Here is a 25,942-nt window from a genome sequence, read left to right on the forward strand (position 1 = left end):
CGAACCAAACGCACCAACGACATCTCCTGCAAACGGACGTCTGTAAACAAAAGACCGCCCGTGACACACCGACTAGGAGCAAACAACTCTGAAATCCTAAAAGCCCCAAAGAAAGCCAGAGCAAACACCAGTTTAAACAAACATGTCTCAAAATCGGAAAAACAAATCCCACCCAACAACCTACCCACCTGCAACAGCAAAGAAAACAAAATTGTCCACCAATCACAAGCCACTGTCCCTTTATGAAAACCCTGAACCGCCTGTTTAACTAGAAAGGATTTAGTCACATCCCCCCAACCCCGGACCTTGAAACAAAATGTTAAAGCCGCCAGCCGGCAACCCAACCCGGACTGGGAAACCCCTTCACTAAAAGCTCTCCCCACATAAAAAAAACATAGCCGCCTCCCAGTCAGCCCATGCAACCAAAACCCCCAACCACCCAATCAAAGACTCCCAGTCTTCCCACCCCGCTGGCAAGTAGCCCACATTGCCCTGTTCACTGACCTGCAAACCAACCCCAAGGCACCCCTAGACAAGATCTCACTGAAAACGACAAATGGCATCAGCAATGGAGTTCTCAACCCCCGTCACATGAGCAGCGACAAAATGAGCATGAAGTTCCCCCGCAAAACTAAATGGTGCAGCAGACGCAGCACCGGCGGAGAAGATGCCGTCTGACTGTCAATAGCCTGAACCACATCCAGGTTATCACAATGGAAACAAACCCTGTGATTTCCCAGCCGGTACCCCCAGACCTCAACAGCCACAACAATCGGGAACAATTCCAACAAGGCCACATTTCTTGTCAGACCTGCCTCCCACCAAGCCTCCGGCCAACCGATCTGCGCACCACTGACCCTGAAAGAAGGACCCAAAACAAAACCCACCAGAAACATCCATGTACAACTTCAACTCCCTGCTAGCAACCGGCGGCCCTATCACCAACGACCGCCCATTGTAACACCCCAGAAAATCCCTCTAAACCCCCAGATCCTCACGCACATCAGCTGAAAGGTGCACAAAATGGTGAGGGTGCCACGCCCCGGCCATAGCAGCTGCCAGGAGCCGGCAAAATATCCTCCCCATAGGCATGATGCGGCAAGCAAAATTAAGACGACCCAGCAAGGACTGAACCTCCCATAGCCGCATATTCCCTGACCTACAACTGTGCGTCACCGCATCCTCCAACTCCGCCAGCTTGTCTTCGGGCAACCAAAACTCCATAGCCACAGTGTCGATCACAATCCCCAAAAATGTAACTGACGTGGCAGGCCCCTCGGTCTTGTCCGAGGCAAACGGGACCCCAAAGCTACATCACCTGCAGCAAAATCGCACAAAATCGAGAACCCGCCGGGTCACGAACAAAAAATAGTCCAGGTAGTGAAACACAGAGTCCACCTGTGACTTCTGTCACACTACCCATTCCAAAAAGGTGCTAAACTGTTCAAAATAAGAACCAGAAATAGAGCATCTCATCGGTAAACACAAATCAACAAAAAAAACGACCCCCAGACAAACACCCCAACAGGGAAAACTATGCTGGTGCACCGGCAAAAGGCGGTGAAAGAGTGAATAAGGCAGAATTTGTTTGGTTCCTTTTTAGGGACCAAACCCAGCAGGGAAATATACAAACCTGGCAATGGGGGAGACATAAAGGGCCTGGCTATCTTACCCAATGTCACCTCCTTCAACAACTTCCTCAACCAAATACAGCCGCGCCAACGCCAAGACCAAGTTACGCACCACTCCACTAGACCCACTCGCCGTACTGGAGATACGAAAACCCTCTGAAGAACATTCGTGTTTGAAGCGACAATTGACCAATAACCTACATTTCACTTTATTAAACTGCCAGCAATCCCCTTTTCCAGCAACAGCCAACCGCCCCCGACCCCAGAACCTCCATCTCCTTCAAGAAAAGACTTCTGTCCCCCTTTGGGAGCGGCCATGAGCCGCATCCATACACTAATATCTTTGTGGTTCCACCAGAGAGACGGTCAAACCGCCATGCACTGCCTAAACTGCTCAACATATCTGAGCAACGCCGTCCCACCATACACCCTATAAGCTTCCCCCACCGAGTCCAAATAGTAGAAGAGGCAAGAACAGTGTTCTGGAGCCTTCTCCCCTACCACACTAGCTAAAATCACGAACACTTGAAGCCAGTAGGAAAAGGTGCGCAGTATCAGCCGGATCCGCCGCCGCTCCTCTTCCTTCCGCTTCCCCTCCTCCAGCTTAAAGGACAACTGCAGCGGCATTACACTTATCCCCTATCCACAGGATAGGGGATAAGTGTTTGATCGCGGAGGGTCCGACCGCTGGGACCCCCCCCGATCTCCCTTACAGGGTGCCGCCATGAGCGCTCATAATGACATAGCATTGACCTAGAGGTCGACGGTGATGCCCCATCTCCTCCCCGTCCCCATACAGTTCTATGGGGGAGACGGAGAGGCACGAACGCTGCCAGCCCGCCTCTCCCATAGAGATGTATGCAGGAGGCGTGCCGGCCGCAGCGTCATGTTGCAACTGGCACGCCCCCTGCACCGGAGAGCTGCGGCCCCATATAGGTGATCGCCGGGGGCCCCAGCGTTCGGACCCCCCGCGATCAAACACTTATCCCCTATCTTGAGGATAGGGGATAAGTGTTTGTAATGCTGCAGATGTCCTTTAAACCTATCCAAGTTAAACTTCTTCAGCGGAAGCAGGGAAAAAATCTCCATATTCTCCGCTTTCAAATGGGCCCCCAGCGGGCCCTCAAAGCACACTTACACCTCACCCCGTGCCGAGTTCACCAAACGAACATCACTAGCCGAACCTGACACCACCGCCGCCGAGAGCCAGACCTTGTGCACCACTTACCACAGGCCCACCCACCGGCACCCTGCTAACCTGACAGGGCACCCCACTCGGAACAGGCCCTACCGTGGACCCAACCCCAGGAAGCCCTGACGCCCCCCACACAGGGACCGGGGAACCACCCCCAGCTTCCCACCACTCAACAAAGCCTGCATCCCACTCAAAAATACTGCAAACCCGCCAACCCTCTAACCGGAGCCCCCCCTCCTCCCAAACAGGAGATGGTGGTGCACTCACCCGACCTAGCCGGCAGCAAACCTGCAGCTGTCTCTCCTGGCAAAGAAATCCGGACATCTGGGCCATCACTCCGGACATCTGGGCCATCACTCCTGACCAAGGACTGGGCGATTCCCAACTGCAACAGCCGGACCAACAGCAGGACAATAGGAAACCTCCCCAGCAGCAGCAGGAACCCCAGGAGCATGAGCCAGGAGGGTAGAGTTGGAACCAGAGGGGGTCTGACCCCCCTCCACACTGGACCATACAGGAACTGTAGGATCTTCCAAACGCTGTGCAGAGGGCTCCTCGTCCCTGTCATCCAACATCAGGGCATCAGATGAGCTGTCATCCCGAGGGGCGGGGCCAGCGCCGTCACCCCCATCACTGTCCTTCTGTAGCCCCAGGACCATTGGCTCCCCTCTGCACCAGGAGCCACAGCGACAGAATCCTCCGCAGCCTGGAGAGGAACCAGGCCCGCAGCACTCTGCCTCCTCCTTCCGGTGGCAGGTTCCGGGTCAGCATGCCAAGCTCGCCCCCCACTCGGGCACCTCTTCAAAGGGGCGGGTGGTGCGTGAAGCCAGCTCATCGCAGCAGACAGGGGCCGGCACAGCTACACGCAGGCTGTCCGCCAGAGGGCCACCCAGAACCCTCACCCCACCCATGTACTTGGAGGGTCTTCGGGGGAAAAAAGAGCCAGAGCCCGTGACCGCTGGCCCGGGTAGCATCCAACCATCCCGCGCCCCGACGCAGTGCCTTCTCCCGGATCCGGCCCAACATGGAACAGAGGGATGTCATCTCCACAGGTGAGCTGTCTTCAGCCACACTCACCGACACTTCTTCTTCTGTGGCCGTGTGCCAACTGTCCTTATCCCCCCTCCCTCTGCCTTTTATAACCTCCTAGCTCCTCCCCCTTCTATGGCAACCCCCTTACACTGACCCCTTTAACCCTTCTTCTGCCTGCCAGTCATGTGCCCCTCCACTCCAATTCTCTCCATTCTGGGGCTTTCTGGCAGCTTTAACCGGCAATGACAACTGATACCTTTGGGTTTTATTTTATCCTTTATTCAGCATTTTTCATATTTAATAGATGTGCTACTCATAGTCAATAATGTGCTTATTGTACCAAAGCCCATTTGGCTGTCCTGTTAAAAAAAAAAAAAAAAAACTCTTAATGGGACCTTTAGAGAAAAAAAACATTTTGTGGGAGATTAGTTCACTACAGCCAGGTAAATAGCAGCGAAATAGCAGTCAGAGACAGGGACACTAAAGTGTATAAACACAAAATAAATCCTGCTTGTCCAGAAGTAGCTGTACATAAATTGTTACTGTCTACAGTGGAGGATTACTACCAGCCACCCAACAAAGTAGACATAAAATGTGTTACTCACACCAGTCACAATGTCCACTTTTTGGGGCTGCAGCCTTCAGGACTCAAACTTCCATCAAAGGTTTCTCACAGCCTCCGCTTGCAGACTAAGGTGGCTTCAAAGCCCAGTATCCAGCTTTCTTCAGCACCCGTGCTGATCTGGGCCACACTAAGACTTGGACTGGCCAGGAAGGGAATGAAAGGTCCCACTACCAACCTGCTTTTTATTGCATAAAAATCCAGGCCTGAAAACAGAACTTACCAAAGTCATTTGCAAGCTAAGTCTTGCCAGAAATTTTAACAATTTCTAGTTTCCCATATCTCATTTAGCTTTCCCTGTATAATACATGCATTTCTTGAAACCTGGTAGATACATATGACAGCTTTATAGCTATATAGTGAAATAAAGCAATCTCTGACCACCATTGAACAGCCTCATATTCCTAAAAAAAAATCCTCCTGTGAACTTCAGGTGTCATACCTGCATGTAACAGCCTGGTGAAAGTAGAAAAATAATACATTTTACAAGACAACCCCTTATAAAAAAAAGCTTAAAAGGCAGCATATAATGATCTATTTATTTATTTATCTATTGATCCATCTTTTTATATGTGTTCTCCTGGTTAATGAAATATTTCTCTATCCTAGGCTCTATTTGACTTTAATGGAAATGCTAACCAAGAACTTAACTTTAAGTGTGGAGATCTCATATATCTTTTAAGTCGAGTGAACAAGAACTGGTTAGAGGTAAGAAAGAGAGATGTAGACTGGGTTTCAAACATAGAAAATTAAGTAAATAAAATAATAAATACATTTACAAAATGTTATTGCAAGTACAAAATAGGATTTTAGGGAAAAATCCCTTACAGAATCTGGATAGGGGGGGGGAGGGGTCTGCCCTGCAACAGTACTTGAATTAGGCCTATTTTGGTCTATTTGAAAATTCATCATGCTGTTAAAAGGGTACTCCCCTGAAAAACATTATTTCTTTTTTAAATCAACTGGTGCCAGGAAGTTAAACAGATTTGTAAATTACTTCTATTACTTATCAGTTGCTCTATGCTCCACAGGAAGTTCTTTTCTTTTTGAATTTCCTTTCTGTCTGACCACAGTGCTCTCTGCTGACACATCTGTCCAGAGAAGGATAGGTTTTCTATGATGATTTGCTCCGTCTCTGGACTGTTCCTAAAATGGACAGAGGTGTCAGCAGAGAGCACTGTGGTCAGACAGAAAGGAAATGTAAAAAGAAAAGAACTTCCTCTGGAACATACAGCAAATGATAAGTACTGGATGGAATAAGATTTTTAAACAGAAATAATTTACAAATCTGTTTAACTTTCTGGCACCAGTTGATTTAAATTAAAAGGTTTTCCAGTGGAGTACCCCTTAAAAATAGCCCAGGACAAACAGTAGCAAGCATTCCTTATCAGTAAGTAATCTCAATAAATGTTTATATAGTAACATAGTTCATAAGTAGAGAGGAGCGAACTTTTCAAAAATTCGATTCGGCCGATTCGCCGAATTTTCCGAAAAAGTTAGTTTCGTTTCGAATTTTTTCGCAGCGAATCTATATTAAAAAAAAGCTAGCCTACATACAGCCTCGATAGGGGTATAGAACACTTTGCTATGTTCTAAAACGCATATGGAGTGTGCCTTGCTTTTAGAATCACTGCCGCACAGCAGCACAATTACAGAGCCTGGTGGGGGCATCAGTGTCAGGAGACCATATAGTGACTGAATGACACAGCGTGGAGGTGTTGGCAGCATGAGGACACCATATAGTGGCTGAATGACACAGCGTGGAGGTGTTGGCAGCATGAGGACACCATATAGTGGCTGAATGACACAGCATGGACAGGTTGTCAGCATGAGGAGACCATATAGTGGCTGAATGGCACAGCGTGGATGTGTTGGCAGCATGAGGACACCATATACTGGCTGAATGGCACAGCGTGGAGGTCTTGGCAGTATAAGGAGACCATCTAGTGGCTGAATGGCACAGCGTGGAGGTGTTGGCAGCATGAGAACACCATATAGTGGCTGAATGACACAGCATGGACAGGTTGTCAGCATGAGGAGACCATATAGTGGCTGAATTGCACAGCGTGGATGTGTTGGCAGCATGAGGACACCATATACTGGCTGAATGGCACAGCGTGGAGGTGTTGGCAGCATGAGGACACCATATAGTGGCTGAATGGCACAGCGTGGAGGTGTTGGCAGCATGAGGACACCATATAATGGCTGAATGACACAGCATGGACAGGTTGTCAGCATGAGGAGACCATATAGTGGCTGAATGGCACAGCGTGGATGTGTTGGCATCATGAGGACACCATATAGTGGCTGAATGGCACAGTGTGGAGGTGTTGACAGCATGAGAACACCATATAGTAGCTGAATGACACAGCGTGGAGGTGTTGGCAGCATGAGGACACCATATAGTGGCTGAATGGCACAGCTTGGATGAAGCTGAAGCATAAGGACACCATATAGTGGCTGAATGACACAGCGTGGAGGTGTTGGCTGCATGACTAGACCATATAGTGGCTGAATGACACAGTGTGGAGGTGTTGGCAGCATGAGGAGACCATATAGTGGCTGAATGACACAGCGTGGAGGTCTTGGCAGCATGAGGACACTATAAAGTGGCTGAATGACACAGCTTGGATGAGGTTGAAGCATGAGGACACCATATAGTGGCTGAATGACACAGCGTGGAGGTGTTGGCAGCATGAGGACACCATATAGTGGATGAATGGCACAGCCCGGAGTTGCCAGCAGCATGAGTAGGCACTAGGCCTTCACAATCCCTAAGTTTAAAAGATGAATTAAGAAATTTAAACCGAAGATTTTGGATAGCGGGTGCTACCTATGAGAAAATTTGAAATTCCCACACCCAGGCCCAACAGCGGCATTAGTAACCCATATATTGCCTGAATGACACAGCCTGGAGTTGCATGATGCACGAGTACACACCAGGGCTTCACAACCCCCCCCCAAAAAACACCACAATTTTAGAAATTTTTGAAAAAGATTTTGGATAGCGGGTGCTACCTATGAGAAAATGTGAAATTACCAGACCCAGGCCCAACAGGGGCATCAGTGACCCATATATTGCCTGAATGACACAGCCTGAAGTTGCTTGATGCACGAGTACACACCAGGGCTTCACAATCCCCCCCCAAAAAACACCACAATTTTTGAAATTTTTTAAAAAGATTTTGGATAGCAGGTGCTACCTATGAGAAAATTTGAAATTACCAGACCCAGGCCCCACTACAGCGGCATCAGTAACCCTTATATTGGCTCAAGGACACAGCCTGAAGTTGGCTGATGCACCAGTACACACAGGGCTTTACAATCCCCCCCCCCAAAAAAAAAATGTATACCTTTGTGTAAAAACAAGCGCATATCCAACAGTTCAGAAGACTCTATTATGCAGGACGGTGGACCACCCAATGACTTTCTTCTCAAAAATAATAAACCACACAATGTTTGAAAAAAATACAAATAAAATTATGACATATGTGTGTAAGCGCATCTGTCTCCAAAAGATCAGATCACCGAAGGAGTTTTTTCGCCAAAAATGATTAAACAGAGTTAATCCCTCTCCGTATTTATTTTTTTTAATTTTCATTAAAAAATCACACGCAACAAGCGCAAGCGTTCCGATGTGTAACGGTTAGCATTTAGCAAAATTACATTTTATTACTGATAAAATTATCAGTAAATTTAAAAATAACACTACCCAAGAGTGTTTAATTACCCCATATATTGCACCAGGAACAGTCAGGAGTAGACCTCAGCAGTACCCAAGAGGCTTTAATAACCCCTTACATTGCACAATCAATTGCGAGATCGAGCAATAACAAGTGTGTTATGGCCTCAGATGTCTGGGCCGCACTAGCGCTCCACTGAACGGATTATCGTGTCTCTATCTTTCACCGACAGGTGCGGGTAACCCACTACCTCTCTGAAAGGTAAGCTGCCTCGAAGCAGGTGGTCTCCCCCAAGCACGTTTGTCTCCTGAATTTCCACTACTGCCACACCACGCTGACTGCCAACCATGCTACCGCCTTGCTGACTCAAGGGCAACCTGCAACTCTCTTCTCCTGATGATGATTAAGCCCCTTCTGCACCCAGCTCCCGTTGGCGATAGGGATGATTTTTGCCAGAAAAGAAGAATTACAACTAAGTGCGGGTCATAAGCTACGGTTCACTAAGTCCCTGCCCCTTGTACACACCGCATGTCTCTACTAACAATTGGATGGTTTAGTGATGTCCTCGGATCGGCCCCGGCGGGGTAGGAAAAGGCCCTGGCAGAGCGCCGAGAATTTAACGATCATTGTTGAAATTTGTATTTAGCATGTATTTAGCTACTGCTAAACTTCAAAAAATTATAGGCCCAAGGCCTGAGGCACCAGGGAGGCAAGTAGTTCCTAAAAGACACAGAATGATTCTAGAGCAGTCATTCACAGTACCCAAGAGGGTTTCATAACCCCTTACATTTAAAGATCAATGTTGACATTTGCATTAAGCATATATTTAGCTACTGCTAAACTTCAAAAAATTATAGGCCCAAGGCCAGAAGCATCAGTTTCCCCCATATTAGGAGCATAGTTGTCCCCCAGATTAGGCAGCATAGATGTCCCCCAGATTAGGAGCATAGTTGTCCCCCAGATTAGGAGCATACTTGTCCCCCAGATTAGGAGCATATTTGTCCCCCAGATTAGGCAGCATAGATGTCCCCCAGATTAGGCAGCATAGATGTCCCCCAGATTAGACAGCATAGATGTCCCCCAGATTAGGAGCATACTTGTCCCCCAGATTAGGCAGCATAGATTTCCCACAGATTAGGCAGCATAGATGTCCCCCAGATTAGGCAGCATAGTTGTCCCCCAGTCAGCGCGGGCCGGTCAGAGCCAATCAAAGGGCCGTATATGGCAAGCGGGCCATACAATGCCCAGGTCTGCCCCAGAGGGTTTCATAACCAACCATAATTGAGAAATTTTGTTGTAGGAGCATGGTCAATCTACTCCGAGCCATCTGGCATTGGTGGCTGGAAATCCTGGCTGATCCATCCCTGATTCATCTTGACAAACGTCAGTCTCTCCACATTTTTAGTGGACAGACGAGTTCGCCTTGGGGTGACTATGGCCCCGGCCGCACTAAACACCCGCTCTGATGGCACACTACTGGCAGGGCAGGAAAGCTTTTCCAGGGCAAACTCTGCTAGTTGTGGCCATAAATCAAGTTTGAATGCCCAGTAGTCCAGCGGATCTTCAATGGTTGTTGGCATGGCCATGTCAAGGTATGCCACCAACTGCTGGTTCAGGTCCTGCTCCATGTCTACCTGCTGCTGATGAGTTGCTTCACTATGCGGGTGAAGAAAGCTACTCATCAGCGACTGTAGACTCAGGCTGCTGCTGAATGAGCTGGTACTGCTCCTGCCACCCCTCCCCAGCAGCCATGGCAGTGGAAGGTGAGCGCAGAGGGCCCCTCGAGTCAGACCTGCGAGTGAATGGACCATGTGGCCGATAGGCATCAGCCAACTGACTACGTAGAAACTCTCTGTAGTAGGTCAGTTTGTCCTCCCTCTCAGTGGGTGTAAAAAAGGCCCCCATTTTGGGACGGTAGCGAGGGTCTAATAAGGTGGAGATCCAGAAGTCATCCCGCTGATGAATTTTGACAATTCGGGGGTCACTACGCAAGCAACTGAGCATGCATCGTGCCATTTGCGCCAGTGACTCGGAGGGACTACCTGCCTCCATCTCCACTGCATACTGCCACGGTGTGTCTGGGTCCTCTGTCTCAACTTCCTCATAACCCTCCAGCTCCTCTGGCTGCTCCTGCTCCTCCTCTCCTGTCCGAAGACTAGAAACACCGGCCATCTCATCCAACCTAAACTGTGCTCCGCTCTGCCCCTCATCATCTTCCTCCTCCAGTTCAGCCCCCAACGGGCCCATGTAGCCTGGAGATGTAGGCGCAACGTCTCCATTGCCGTGACCAGCCATGGTTTCAATCATTTGTTGTAGGAAATGTAGGAGTGGAATTACGTCGTTCATGGCGTAATCCAGGTGACTAACAAATAATGTGGCTTCCTCAAAGGGCCTCAGCAAACGGCAAGTGTCACGTATGAGCTGCCATTGGTTCACATTGAAGTTACATAGGGGAGTACTCCTATCTGCTTGGATCATCAAGAAATCGGTGATGGCTTTTCTTTGTTCGTATAGTCTGCCCAACATATGGAGGGTGGAATTCCAATGTGTGGCAACGTCATAAATAAGACTATGTTGTGGGATACCGTTCTGACGCTGCAGCTCAAGGAAGGTGTGCTTGGCAGTGTACGAGTGGCTGAAGTGCATGCACAGTTTCCTTGCCATTTTCAGGATGTTTTGCAAATGGGGTGAAGACTTGAGGAAGCGCTTGACAACCAGATTCAACACGTGTGCCATGCAGGGCGCATGTTTCACACTTCCTTGTCGCAGCGTGGACACAATGTTCTTCCCATAGTCGGTCACCATGGTTCCCATTTCCAGATTTCTTGGAGTAAGACATACTCGGATTTCTTTATGAAGGAACTTTAGCAGTTCCTCCCCTGTGTGACTCCGTTCGCCAAGGCAAACCATGTGAAGAACAGCTTGACACAGCCATGCCCTACACACATGGTACGATGAAGGGCCACCGAGATTTGGACGTGCAGTGGAGGCCGAGGACACGGTGGAGGATGAGGAGGCTGCGTCGCACACTGTAACAGGACACACTGCCTGTGAGCGAGAACGTGGAGTAGGAAGCGGTGTGACCTGTCCAAGTTGCTGTTGTGGCTGTGCAGGAACCACATTTACCCAGTGAGCCGTAAAAGACAAGTATTGTCCCTGCCCGTAGTTACAGCTCCACACGTCGGCGCTGCCGTGCACTTTTGAACATACCGACAGGCTCAAGGACTGGCCCACCTTCTCTTGTACAAACTTATACACTGCCTTCTTCGCAAAGAAAGGACGGCTTGGGACTCTCCACCTCGGCTCGGCACAAGCCATCAATTCTCTGTAAGGAGCAGAGTCCACCACTTGAAAAGGGAGGGACTGCAACACCAGCAACTTGGACGGGAGCACATTCAACTTCTGCGACGTTGGATGAGTGGGCGCATACTGTTGTCTCTTGGACATGGCTTTGCCGATGGATTGTTGGCGGAATGGCTGACTAAAAGCGGGAGAAGCAGGAGCGACAGAAGGAGGGTTTGACACACAGCTCCCTTTGGCTGAGGTGGTGGAGCCTTGGCTGGATGAAGGAGGGAGCGGATGGCAACTGGGTGATGCAGCAGGCTGGACCACTTCATCGGAGCAACGGTTCTCCCAGGCCGCTTTATGGTGGAGAAGCATGTGTTGACGCAGGGCCGTGGTGCCGACATTGGGACCCTGGCCACGCTTCATCTTCTGCCAACAGATCTTGCATGTGGCTACGTGAACCTCCTCCGGATGCCTTATGAAAAACTTCCACACCGCCGAGTAGCTGATTTTCCCACCCGCAGTCCGCACTAATTGACTGCTACTGGCGCCGTCTCCAGGAACCCCTGTTCCACTACCTCTCAGAAAGGTAGGATGCCGCGAAGCAGGTGGTCTCCCCCGGGCATGTTTGGCTCCTGAATTTCCACTACTGCCACCACGCTGACTGCCCACCATGCTACCGCCTTGCTGCCTCAAGGGCAACCTGCAACTCTCTTCTCCTGATGATGATGAAGCCCCTTCTGCACCCGGCTCCCAATTGCGATCGGCTTCATCATCATCAACAGTTGTGTGCACATCACTGATGTCCTCCTCAGGTTCCCCAACAGTGTCTGCTTCAGGACCCTGAACACTTGCAACACCGCCTCCCACGTCACTCTCCGCATCCCTACTTGGCCGCCTAGCAGAGCAAGCGGCGCATGTCTCCTCCCCTTCTTGGCTGTCCAGTAGCTGCTGACTGTCCTCTATTGGATCGTCCTCAGTAAATAGTGGAGCTGAACCCACAGCATGAGATACTTCTTTAGGAGAGGGAACAGCATAGGACAAAAGCAATGGGAGGACACGGACTGCTCAGGGGCCATGCCAACTGAGGGTTGTGTCTGAGGAACCCACCGACTGTTGACTGGGGGTGTCAGATGTCACTTGTGATGATGTGGATGAGCGTGTTAACCAATCAACGACGGCAGATGGGTTGCTGGTGGAGACACGATCGCTGGCTGATAACGGGAGCTCAGGCCTCTCTCTGCGACTCCTGCTGCCACTCGCCCCAAGTCTGCTGCCAACTCTGCCTGAAGTATTTAGGCCTCTGCCACTCCTCTGTGCATGTCCTGGCACTTCTCTGCCTGACATACTTAGTGCGTTTATGAGGGTATTACAATACGCTACACTACTCTTTAAACAGTATTTGTCTAGAACAGCAGCAGGTGATTACTTGCGGCTGTCCTTGAACAGTATGTAGGCCCTTGACAGATTAACAGGTAATAGATGGTACAATACTTGGATGTACCTATGCGGTATGCACTGATGAGGGCAGTAATATGCCTAACTATTAGCAGAAAAAAATCAGTATTTTTGTAAAACACCAGCCGGTGGATACTATTGTTTGGACTTTGACGGTATGGAGCACCTTGACCACTTAGCAGGTACTAAATGGTACAATGTGAATTCGGCTAGAAGAAACAGGCATGGTCGCACATCTACAATCTTGTATAATGATCTGAATGCTTCTCAGCATAATATCAAAAACTAACAGGTTGTTAGCATACATTTTTTATCAAAAAGTACAAGCCCACTCGCCACGTCAAGGCCACCTATTTAGAGTGGGTCCCTAACGTCCCTAGCATAAAATGGCGTAGCACTGTGCGGCGACCACCACCGCCGCGACACCAGTGCCCACGAGGGGAACGACCCACTGGCAGAGCGGCCCCAATGCCACTCAAACCAGTCTATGGGTTGCACCTCCCCACAGACACGGCACCACGGCAGCAATGGACGCCGCACAGCACCACACCAGTGTGAACAAGGTGTAACCGCACACTTACCAAGCTCTCCCAGTCAGACTGGGAAGCTGCTAGGAAAGAAATGGCCCTTGTGTAGCTAACTACTACTTATATAGGGTTGGGCTGAGGGGGTGGGGAAGAGTGCAGACACATGTTCAAACAAAAAAAAGGAGGGAATAGAAAACACAGTGTGAATTCGGCTAGAAGAAACAGGCATGGTCGCACATCTACAATCTTGTATAATGATCTGATTGCTTCTCAGCATAATATCAAAAACTAACAGGTTGTTAGTATACATTTTTGATCAAAAAGTACAAGCCCACTCGCCACGTCAAGGCCACCTATTTAGAGTGGGTCCCTAATGTCCCTAGCATAAAATGGCATAGCACTGGGCGGCGACCACCACCGCCGCGACACCAGTGCCCACGGGGGGAACGACCCACTGGCAAGATTTTAGATGTGCGCCATGTCTGTTTCTACCTGAATTCACACTGTGATTTCCATCTTCCCCCTTTTTTTTTTGTTTGAACATGTGCTGCACTCTTCCCCACCCCCTCAGCCAAACCCTATATAGGTAGTAATGAGCTACATAAGGGCCATTTCATTCCTAGTAGCCTCCCAGTCTGACTGGGAAAGCATGGTAAGTGAGCCATTACACCTTGTTCACACTGGTGTGGTGCTGGGCGGCGTCCGTTGCTGCCGTGGCGCTGTGTCTGCGGGCGGGTGCGGCCCATAGACTGGTTTGAGTGGCATTGGGGCCGCTCTGCCAGTGGGTCGTTCCCCACCCGTGGACGCTGGTGTCGCGGCGGTGGTGGTCGCCGCCCAGTGCTACGCCATTTTATGCTAGGGACGTTAGGGACCCACTCTGAATAGGTTGCCTTGACGTGGCGAGTGGGCTTGTACTTTATGATCAAAAATGTATACTAACAACCTGTTAGTTTTTGATATTATGCTGAGAAGCAATCAGATCATTATACAAGATTGTAGATGTGCGCCATGTCTGTTTTCTACCTGAATTGACACTAAATGTTACAATACTTGGATGTACCTATGCGGTATGCACTGATGAGGGCAGTAATATGCCTAACTATTAGCAGAAAAAACTCAGTATTTTTGTAAAACACCAGCCGGTGGATACTATTGTTTGGACTTTGACGGTTTGGAGCACCTTGACAGTTACTAAATGGTACAATCCTTGGATTTACCTATGCGGTATGCACTGATGAGGGCAATAATATGCCTAACCATTAGCAGAAAAAACTCAGTATTTTTGTAAAACACCAGCCGGTGGATACTATTGTTTGGACTTTGACGGTATGGAGTACCCTGACAGATTAACAGGTACTAAATGGTACAATACATGGATGTACCTATGCAGTATGCACTGATGAGGGCCTATTAGCAGAAAAAACTCTGTATTTTTGTAATACACCAGCCGGTGGATATTATTGTTTGGACTTTGACGGTATGGAGCACCTTGACAGCTTAACAGGTACTAAATGGTACAATACTTGCATGTACCTATGCGGTATGCACTGATGAGGGCAGTTATATATGCGTAACTATACGCAGAAAAAACTGTTTAAATAGTGAATAGTATTTCTTGGACTTGCACAGTATGTAGCCAGCCCCTTGACAGATTAACAGGTACAAAATGGTGCAAATGCTCTATGACTGTCACGCTCGGCTGGCAGGAGGTGGATCCTCTGTGCCAGAGAGGGATTGGCGTGGACCGTGCTGGTGGACCGGTTCTAAGTTGCTACTGGTATTCACCAGAGCCCACCGCAAAGCGGGATGGTCTTGCAGCGGCGGTAGCAACCAGGTCGTATCCACCAGCAACGGCTCAACCTCTCTGACTGCTGAAGATAGGCGCAGTACAAGGGAGTAGACAAGAGCAAGGTCGGACGTAGCAGAAGGTCGGGGCAGGCAGCAAGGATCGTAGTCAGGGGCAACGGCAGGAGGTCTGGAACACAGGCTAGGAACACACAAGGAAACGCTTTCACTGGCACAATGGCAACAAGATCCGGCGAGGGAGTGCAGGGGAAGTGAGGTATAAATAGGGAGTGCACAGGTGAACACACTAATTAAGCCAACTGCGCCAATCAGTGGCGCAGTGGCCCTTTAAATCGCAGAGACCCGGCGCGCGCGCGCCCTAAGGAGTGGGGCCGCGCGCGCCGAGACAAGACCGACGGAGAGCGAGTCAGGTACGGGAGCCGGGATGCGCATCGCGAGCGGGCGCCTCCCGCATCGCGAATCGCATCCCGGCTGGGAGAGGTATCGCAGCGCACCCGGTCAGCAGGTCTGACCGGGGCGCTGCAATTGCGAGGATGTTGCGAGCGCTCCGGGGAGGAGCGGGGACCCGGAGCGCTCGGCGTAACAGTACCCCCCCCCTTGGGTCTCCCCCTCTTCTTGGAGCCTGAGAACCTGAGGACAAGACTTTTGTCTAGGATGTTGTCCTCAGGTTCCCAGGATCTCTCTTCTGGACCACAGCCTTCCCAATCCACCAAGAATTTTTTTTTTCCTCTGACCGTCTTGGAGGCCAGTATCTCCTCCACGGAGAAGACGTCAGAAGAACCGGAAACAGGAGTGGGAGAAACAAGTTTGGGAGAGAAGCGGTTGATGATGAGTGGTTTAAGGAGAGAGACATGGAAGGCATTGGGAATACGAAGAGAAGGAGGAAGAAGGAGTTTGTAAGAGACAGGATTAATCTGGCACAAGACTTTGAAAGGACCAAGATAGCGTGGTCCCAGTTTGTAACTGGGGACACGAAAGCGGACATATTTAGCGGAGAGCCATACCTTGTCTCCGGGAGCAAAAATGGGGGGAGTTCTTCTTTTCTTATCGGCAAACCTTTTCATGCGGGATGAAGCCTGTAAAAGAGAATTTTGGGTCTCTTTCCATATGGTGGAAAGATCATGAGTCACTTCATCCACAGCGGGCAAACCAGAGGGCAAGGGAGTAGGGAGGGGGGGAAGAGGGTGACGGCCGTACACCACGAAAAATGGGGACTTAGCAGAAGATTCAGAGACTCTGAAGTTGTATGAGAATTCGGCCCATGGTAGAAGATCTGCCCAGTCATCCTGGCGGGAGGAAACAAAATGCCGTAAATAGTCACCCAGGACCTGGTTAATTCTTTCTACTTGCCCATTGGATTGGGGATGATAAGAAGAAGAGAAGTTTAATTTAATCTTGAGCTGTTTACAGAGGGCCCTCCAGAATTTAGACACGAATTGGACGCCTCTATCCGAGACGATCTGTGTGGGCAAACCGTGAAGACGAAAAATGTGTACAAAAAATAGTTTTGCCAACTGAGGCGCTGAAGGAAGACCAGGAAGAGGAATAAAATGTGCCATCTTGGAAAATCGATCAACGACCACCCAAACAACAGTGTTGCCACGGGATGGGGGTAAGTCTGTAATAAAGTCCATACCAATCAGTGACCAAGGCTGTTCGGGGACAGGCAGAGGATGAAGGAGACCAGCAGGCTTCTGGCGAGGAGTCTTATCCCGGGCACAGACAGTACAGGCCCGCACAAAATCAACAACATCCGTCTCCAGAGTCGGCCACCAATAGAAACGAGAGATGAGTTGCAAGGATTTTTTGATGCCCGCATGGCCTGCGAGGTGGGAGGAGTGTCCCCATTTGAGAATCCCGAGACGTTGGCGTGGAGAAACGAAGGTCTTCCCTGGAGGAGTTTGCCTGATGGAGGCTGGAGAAGTGGAGATCAGACAGTCAGGAGGAATGATGTGTTGCGGAGAGACCTCTACTTCCGAGGCATCCGAGGAACGAGAGAGGGCATCGGCCCTAATGTTCTTGTCGGCAGGGCGAAAATTAATTTCAAAGTTAAAACGGGCAAAGAACAACGACCACCTGGCCTGGCGAGGGTTCAGCCGTTGGGCAGACTGGAGATAGGAGAGATTCTTGTGATCGGTGTATATGATAACTGGAAATTTTGATCCCTCCAGCAGATGCCTCCATTCCTCAAGCGCCAATTTAATGGCCAGTAGTTCTCGATCCCCGATGGAGTAGTTTCTCTCCGCCGGAGAGAAGGTCCTAGAAAAAAAACCACAAGTAACAGCATGCCCGGAAGAATTTTTTTGTAGAAGGACAGCTCCAGCTCCCACTGAGGAGGCATCTACCTCCAATAGGAAGGGTTTAGATGGGTCAGGTCTGGAGAGCACGGGAGCAGAAGAAAAGGCAGACTTGAGACGTTTAAATGCGTCTTCCGCTTGGGGAGACCAGGACTTGGGATTGGCATTTTTCTTGGTTAAAGCCACGATAGGAGCCACAATAGTGGAAAAGTGTGGAATAAATTGTCTGTAATAATTGGCGAACCCCAAAAAACGTTGGATAGCACGGAGTACGGAGGGGCGTGGCCAATCTAAGACGGCAGAGAGTTTATCTGGGTCCATTTGTAATCCCTGGCCAGAGACCAAGTATCCTAGGAAAGGAAGAGATTGACATTCAAACAGACATTTCTCCATTTTGGCATAAAGTTGATTGTCTCGAAGTCTCTGAAGAACCATGCGGACATGCTGGCGGTGTTCTTCTAAGTTGGCAGAAAAAATCAGAATATCGTCCAGATAAACCACAACACAGGAATATAAGAGATCACGAAAAATTTCATTAACAAAGTCTTGGAAGACGGCAGGGGCGTTGCACAGGCCAAAGGGCATGACCAGATACTCAAAGTGTCCATCTCTGGTGTTAAATGCAGTCTTCCATTCGTCCCCCTCCCTGATGCGGATGAGATTATAAGCACCTCTTAAGTCCAGTTTGGTAAAGATGTGGGCACCTTGAAGGCGATCAAAGAGTTCTGAGATAAGAGGTAGGGGGTAGCGGTTCTTTACCGTGATTTTATTAAGTCCGCGGTAATCAATGCAAGGACGTAGGGAGCCATCTTTTTTGGACACAAAAAAAAATCCAGCTCCGGCAGGAGAGGAGGATTTGCGGATAAACCCCTTTTTTAAATTTTCCTGGATGTATTCAGACATAGCAAGAGTCTCTGGAGCAGACAGAGGATAAATTCTGCCCCGGGGTGGAGTAGTACCCGGGAGGAGGTCAATAGGACAGTCATAAGGCCTGTGAGGAGGTAAAGTCTCAGCTTGCTTTTTGCAAAACACGTCAGCATAGTCCATATAAGCCTTAGGAAGACCGGTTACAGGGGGAACCACAGGGTCACGGCAGGGAGTACTGGGAACCGGTTTAAGACAGTCCTTGAAACAAGAAGTACCCCAGCTCTTGATTTCTCCTGTGGACCAATCAAGGGTTGGGGAATGGCGTTGAAGCCACGGTAATCCAAGAAGAATTTCGGAAGTGCAATTGGAGAGGACCAAAAACACAATTTTTTCGTGATGAGGTCCGATGCACATTAGGAGAGGTTCCGTGCGGTAATGCACGGTACAGTCCAATCTTTCATTGTTAACACAATTGATGTAGAGGGGTCTGGCGAGACTGGTCACCGGGATGTTGAACCTGTTGATGAGAGAGGCCAAAATAAAATTTCCTGCAGATCCGGAATCCAAGAAGGCCATAGTAGAGAAGGAGAAGGTAGAGGAAGATATCCGCACAGGCACAGTAAGGCGTGGAGAAGCAGAGTTGACATCAAGAACTGTCCCACCTTTGTGCGGAGTCAGCGTACGTCTTTCCAGGCGGGGAGGACGGATAGGACAATCCTTCAGGAAGTGTTCGGTACCGGCACAGTACAGGCACAGATTCTCCATGCGGCGTCGTGTCCTCTCTTGAGGTGTCAAGCGAGACCGGTCAACTTGCATAGCCTCCACGGCGGGAGGCACAGGAACGGATTGCAGAGGACCAGAGGAGAGAGGAGCCGGGGAGAAAATACGCCTCGTGCGAACAAAGTCCATATCCTGGCGGAGCTCCTGACGCCTTTCGGAAAAACGCATGTCAATGCGGATGGCCAGATGAATAAGTTCATGCAGGTTAGCAGGAATTTCTCGTGCGGCCAGAACATCTTTAATGTTGCTGGATAGGCCTTTTTTAAAGGTCGCGCAGAGGGCCTCATTATTCCAGGATAATTCGGAGGCAAGAGTACGGAATTGGATGGCGTACTCGCCAACAGAAGAATTACCCTGGACCAGGTTCAGCAGGGCAGTCTCAGCAGAAGAGGCTCGGGCAGGTTCCTCAAAGACACTTCGAATCTCCGTGAAGAAGGAGTGTACAGAGGCAGTGACGGGGTCATTGCGGTCCCAGAGCGGTGTGGCCCATGACAGAGCTTTCCCAGACAGAAGGCTGACTACGAAAGCCACCTTAGACCTTTCAGTAGGAAACTGGTCCGACATCATCTCCAAGTGCAGGGAACATTGCGAAAGAAAGCCACTGCAAAACTTAGAGTCCCCATCAAATTTATCCGGCAAGGATAATCGTAGGCCGGAAGCGGCCACTCGCTGCGGAGGAGGTGCAGGAGCTGGCGGAGGAGATGATTGCTGAAGCTGTGGTAGTAGCTGCTGTAGCATCACGGTCAGATGAGACAGATGGTGGCCTTGTTGCGCTGTTGGGCGACCACCGTGGTGAGGTCGGCGACAACAGGCAGTGGAACTTCAGCGGGATCCATGGCCGGATCTACTGTCACGCTCGGCTGGCAGGAGGTGGATCCTCTGTGCCAGAGAGGGATTGGCGTGGACCGTGCTGGTGGACCGGTTCTAAGTTTCTACTGGTATTCACCAGAGCCCGCCGCAAAGCGGGATGGTCTTGCAGCGGCGGTAGCAACCAGGTCGTATCCACCAGCAACGGCTCAACCTCTCTGACTGCTGAAGATAGGCGCGGTACAAGGGAGTAGACAAGAGCAAGGTCGGACGTAGCAGAAGGTCGGGGCAGGCAGCAAGGATCGTAGTCAGGGGCAACGGCAGGAGGTCTGGAACACAGGCTAGGAACACACAAGGAAACGCTTTCACTGGCACAATGGCAACAAGATCCGGCGAGGGAGTGCAGGGGAAGTGAGGTATAAATAGGGAGTGCACAGGTGAACACACTAATTAAGCCAACTGCGCCAATCAGTAACGCAGTGGCCCTTTAAATCGCAGAGACCCGGCGCGCGCGCGCCCTAAGGAGCGGGGCCGCACGCGCCGAGACAAGACCGACGGAGAGCGAGTCAGGTACGGGAGCCGGGATGCGCATCGCGAGCGGGCGCCTCCCGCATCGCGAATCGCATCCCGGCTGGGAGAGGTATCGCAGCGCACCCGGTCAGCAGGTCTGACCGGAGCGCTGCAATTGCGAGGATGTTGCGAGCGCTCCGGGGAGGAGCGGGGACCAGGAGCGCTCGGCGTAACAATGACTAAGCGCGAAAGCGTGAAACGCATCAGAGATTTCATGTATGTACCTGTCTTCATTGAATAAAGAAACCCGTTTTTATGCAGCACCACAAAAAAAAAAATTTGAGCAGCAGAAGTTTTGTGGAGCAAATAAAAATAATTTCAATTGGGCTGAACAATGAGGAGATGAGATGCTTTAGAAAGTTCAGGCAGCTTGGAGATCTGTATGAGGCAGCTGACAGCTATCTGCCCCTCTCTGCTGCAATGCTCAATAACGTGAATAGGAGGTTTAGCAATCAATGATCCTTCTCAGAGTAACAGCACAGCACTCTGCACTCCTGCCTTTCCCTAATGCTGATGTGACTAGCAGTTGCAGTGTAACGCTGTGGTATAAGCTATTCACACACACGCAGTCCATTCCTCTCCATCTGAGTGCATAGATTAAATGAAGAGAGGCAAGATGGACACCGATTATATAGGGGCTGTGACATCACAGGGGTCAGTGAACACTGATAGGCTGCATCTCACATGTGATTGAGGGTCATCCCACCTAGCTTCATTCCCGCTGCTGTTTCCCGCCCTCCCATAATCCCCTGCCCCATGTACTCACATGTGGATCCGCCATCTTAGGTCCCCAATAGCCTGGAACGCTGTAAAATGGAGTTTAATTAAGCGATTCGTGCGATAGAATCGCGGCGATATTCCTATTCATTGCGAATTGAATTTTTCATGAAATTCGTAACGAATTCGGGTTCGTCAACTTCGATTCGCTCATCTCTATTCATAAGGTTAAAAAAAATTGAGTCCATCAAGTTTACCCTATATCCCTATTATATCCCTACTGAGTTGATCCAGAGGAAGACAAATAACCCTCATACTAGGGGTAACAATTCCTTCCTGACACCAATATATTATATCAGAATAAATCCCTGGATCAACATTCTGTCTCTATAGATCTAGAATCCATAACCTGTAATATTATTAGTCTCCAGAAATGCACCTTTTGAACTCTCTTACTGACCATGACCCCATGACCACCTCCTCCAGAAGAGAGTTATATAGCATCACTTCTCTTACAGTAAAGAACCCCCGTCTGTGCTGGTGTAGAAACCTTGTTTCCTCTAGACGTAGAGGATGCCCCCTTGTTATAGATACAGTCCTGGGTATAAATAGATCATGGGAGAGATCTCTGTACTGTCCCTTGATATATTTATACATAGTTATTAAGTCGCCCCTAAGCCTTCTTTTTTCTAAACTAAATAACCCTAATTGTGATAATCTTTCTAGGTACTATAGTCCTCCCCTTTCCCTTATATATATAAAATATAAATTCTAGAATTGTGCACATTCCAAATGAATTTAGGTGCATGAAAACAAATTTCACTCTCTAATCTATTCTTACCTTATAATAAGGCAAAAAATACATCTAGAAAGTATCGGTTGTGAGGTTAGTAAATCTGCATACACGTGTGTCTGTATAGAAGCTGTAGATACAAAATATGAGGGGATTTTAAATCAACTATTGATCCCTTGTTTACAATTTACATCGAAGTTGTAAAAAATTGGGTACAATTGTAGCTGAACAACGCGAGAAATGGCATACCTGATCCTTGTGCTCTAGGTTATTACTTATGGGAGTTTATATGGCAAAATAATATGTAAACAAGGACATAAAAGTAATAATGTATTTTCTACTACAACTGAAATATTTGTCCTGCTTTGGTCACCAGGGATCTACTGCGGATGGAGTAGGAATATTCCCACAGTCCTTTGTGAGAATTATCAAGGATCTTCCTGAGGAAAAATTTCCTGTCAGCTATCTACGCTGCTATTTCCATGATTGTGATGTATGCTCAATCAGGTAATTATAGTAGGGGGCGCTATTCTAGTCCCTGTTCACATCATATCAGTGCAGGTTACCAATGCATACAATTTTCTGTATTACAGAGATATCCCCTTGGAAGAGGATGTGAAGAAGAGGCCATCATACAATGAATTGCTTCATTTAATGAGGTAAAATGTACTATACACTTTATAAAGTGGATAATAAAAGGAATCATTTGATCTTGTCTTATACAAGGTTAGAAACATTAGGTCCATTGTGGGATGGAACTGGTTGGTTTATTCAGTATGTACAGTACATGGAAAGTGGGCACTTCACTTGGTTGAAAGAAGGTTACTGTGACAATGGGCAGCATTTCTCAACAAGGCTGCACTATGGAGTATTTTTTATTTTCACCATGGAAGCAAATCAATAGCTGCTGAAGAAAATAAAATTAATTATTCTTATATGACTAAATTGTCAACATGAACCGAGTTTTTTGCAGTACATTTTTGCATGATGGCCAATGTTAAAATAAATAAATTTTATAGTTTAAACAAAACAGTCCCCAGGTTTTTATTACAGGGGGTTGTGCGGGCAGCATTTATTTATTTATTTATTGTTTATAATCATATTCACAAAGGTTGTAAAAAAACAAAAACATATATTTACCTCCCTCACTCTGCTGTTACTGGTATCCAGGAGTTCCGGTCCTTCCTGTACGTTGCTTCTTGGTTGGAGGACCTGATGTCACAGGCCCACTTAGCATATCAATGGCTGCGGGGGGGGGGGGGGGGGGGGGGACACCACTGCAGCCACTAATTTGCAGAGTCAGCTTTTTATGTCACATTTCCGAACCTCGAAACAATGCATAGCAGGGAGCCTAGTTCCAGGATACTTATGGCAGTGAGTGATTGGGCAAGATACGTATATGTTGTTGTTTTTTTGTTTTTATTGACCACCCCCTTGCAGATATCTAAAAGTTCTTATTACAAGGTTTTTCCAGAAGTTAAAGGGGTATTCCGGCTTTAAACATCTTATCCCCTATCCAAAGGATAGAGGATAAGATGTATGATCGCAGGGGTCTCGCTGCTGGGGACCACCGCAATCTCGGTGCAGCCCATGCATTCTGTGCCGGGCGCTGCCTCTGAGACAGGGGCGTGACATCAGCCGCGCCCCCTAGTGATGTCACGCTAGGCCCCCTCTATTCATGTCTATGGGAGGGGGCATGATGGCCGGCGTGACCCCTGAAATCATAAATCTTATCCCCTTTCCTTTGGATAGGGGATAAGATGTATTAACCCGGAATACCCCTTTAACAGCTCAATGTTACATTGATTTGGTCATGGAACCAGTGGTACAGCCATTTCTCCGAAGTGTCCCTTTTAACACAATTGCAAAAGGGAGCTGCAGCAGTGGATCTTGATGATATGCGTGCCCAAGTTGTTTTTTTTGGCAAGACAGAATATTCCTCAGACAACCATTAATAACCTCACTGATAGTATGGCAAGGCATGTAAGTTCATGTATTTCTGTGTGTAGTGTTTGAACATGAATAAGTTGAGATGTTTTTAATATTTTGTTTTCATGTTTTCAACATTTGCATTTCATTAGCATGTACTGTATATAAATCCTGGGATTTCCATAATTCCATGACTTTTCCTTCTTGTTGTTGCAATTTCCATGTTAAAGAGTGTATTTGTAAGTCACTCAATTAACCAAAAATGACTCCTTACCTTAGAAAACAGATCTGAAGTCTCGGCCACTAGGTATCTCGCTTCTCTGCGGAATGTTGTCAAGAAATCTGTCTCTAGTGACAGTTAGATCAAGACAAAGTAGTGGGGGGCAGGATTTAGCATGTGCTATGTGCAGTAAAGGGAAAGCCTGGGCTGTGTACTGCAATCTGTGAGTGGGTCTGCTTGCTTAACCTCTTAAGGACCAATGACGTCCCACGACATCATGGCGTTTTCCGGTCCCTGCCGCTCGCCGGGCAGAGATCGGAACTGGATGCCTGCTGAAATCCTTCAGCAGGCATCCAGGGCAAACGCCGAGGGGGAACATGTAGGCCCCCCATGTTGGCTATCGCCGCAAATCACAAGGGAAATCGCCCTTGCGATCTGCGGCGATACCGGGCTGATCGGGTCTCTGGGACCCAACCGCCCGGTAATTTTGCATGATCCCGGTTGTCACAGACAGCCAGGACCATGCTGAAGACTAGGAGCGAGGTGGCAGGCCTGCCACCTCCTCCTATCCCCTGCGATCCATCGGTTAGCTAACCAACCAATCGCAGGGGGGGGGCGGTTACTTCCTGCCTGGTCCCTGGAAGTCCGGAGAGGACGGGAGGAAGACCGGAGGACGCGGCGGGGGACGGGGGAGTGCTGGGGACGGCCCCCGGTACTTACCTCGTCCCTGAAGACCCGGATCCCGGCGATGAAGATGGCGGCGGCGGCGACAGGTGAGTTGATCTTCAGCCGCGGTCGGGCCCTTTACAGCAATGCACGTCGCCGTAAAGCGACATGCATTGCTGTATTGGGACCCTGTATACTACAACTCCCAGCATGCCCAGACAGCCCTTGGCGTCTGGGCATGCTGGGAGTTGTAGTTTTGCAACATCTGGAGGTCCACAGTTTGGAGACCACTGTGCCCTTCCAGATGTTGCAAAACTACACATCCTCAGCATGCCCTTACTGTCCAGGCATGCTGGGAGTTGTAGTTCTGTAACATCTGGCCCTTCAGATGTTGCAGAACTACAACTCCCAGCATGCCTGGACAGTTTTGGCATACTGGGAGTTGTAGTTTTGCAACATCTGGAAGGGCACAGATTGGGAACCACTGTATTAGTGGTCTACAAACTGTAGTCCTCCAGATGTTGCAAAACTACAACTCCAAGCATGCTGGGAGTTGTAGTTCGGCAACATCTGGCTCTAAAGATGTTGCCGAACTACTACTTCCAGCATGCCTGAGAATGCTGGGGGTTGTAGTTTTGCAACAACAGGAGGCACACTGGTTGGGAAACATTGTCTGTTTCCTAACTCAGTGTTTACCAATCCGTGTGCCTCCAGCTGTTGCAAAACTATAACTACCAGCATGCACTGATAGACTGTGCATGCTGGGAGTTTTAGTTTTGCAACAGCTGGAGGTTCCCCCCCCCCCCCCTGTGAATATACAGGATACATTCACATGGGCAGGGGGCTTACAGTGAGTATCAGGCTGCAAGTTTGCAATGCAGCAAATTTTGCGCGGCCGCCCATAGTGCACTTCAGGTCAACTTATGGGGTACCTCCATACTCAGAAGAGATGGGGTTACAAATTTTGGGGGGTATTTTCTGCTATTAACCCTTGCATAAATGTGAAATTTGGGGGGAAACACACATTTTAGTGAAATTTTTTTAAAATTTTTTTACA

At 48.9% G+C, this 25,942-nt stretch overlaps 1 protein-coding gene across 5 annotated transcripts in view; it reads left to right on the forward strand.

Moving 5' to 3' along the window:
* Nucleotides 1-25,942, forward strand: part of NCF4 (neutrophil cytosolic factor 4) — a 325,878-nt gene that overhangs the window by 294,982 nt on the left and 4,954 nt on the right. For all 5 annotated transcript variants that reach the window (XM_056524092.1, XM_056524094.1, XM_056524095.1 and 2 more), the window contains 3 exons: nucleotides 5,090-5,188; nucleotides 22,447-22,577; nucleotides 22,664-22,729. In XM_056524092.1, coding sequence (XP_056380067.1) covers nucleotides 5,090-5,188; nucleotides 22,447-22,577; nucleotides 22,664-22,729 — 296 coding nt within the window. The remainder of the gene's footprint in view (nucleotides 1-5,089; nucleotides 5,189-22,446; nucleotides 22,578-22,663; nucleotides 22,730-25,942) is intronic.

Source organism: Hyla sarda, chromosome 6 (assembly GCF_029499605.1).
Source record: "Hyla sarda isolate aHylSar1 chromosome 6, aHylSar1.hap1, whole genome shotgun sequence".
Taxonomy (NCBI): domain Eukaryota; kingdom Metazoa; phylum Chordata; class Amphibia; order Anura; family Hylidae; genus Hyla; species Hyla sarda.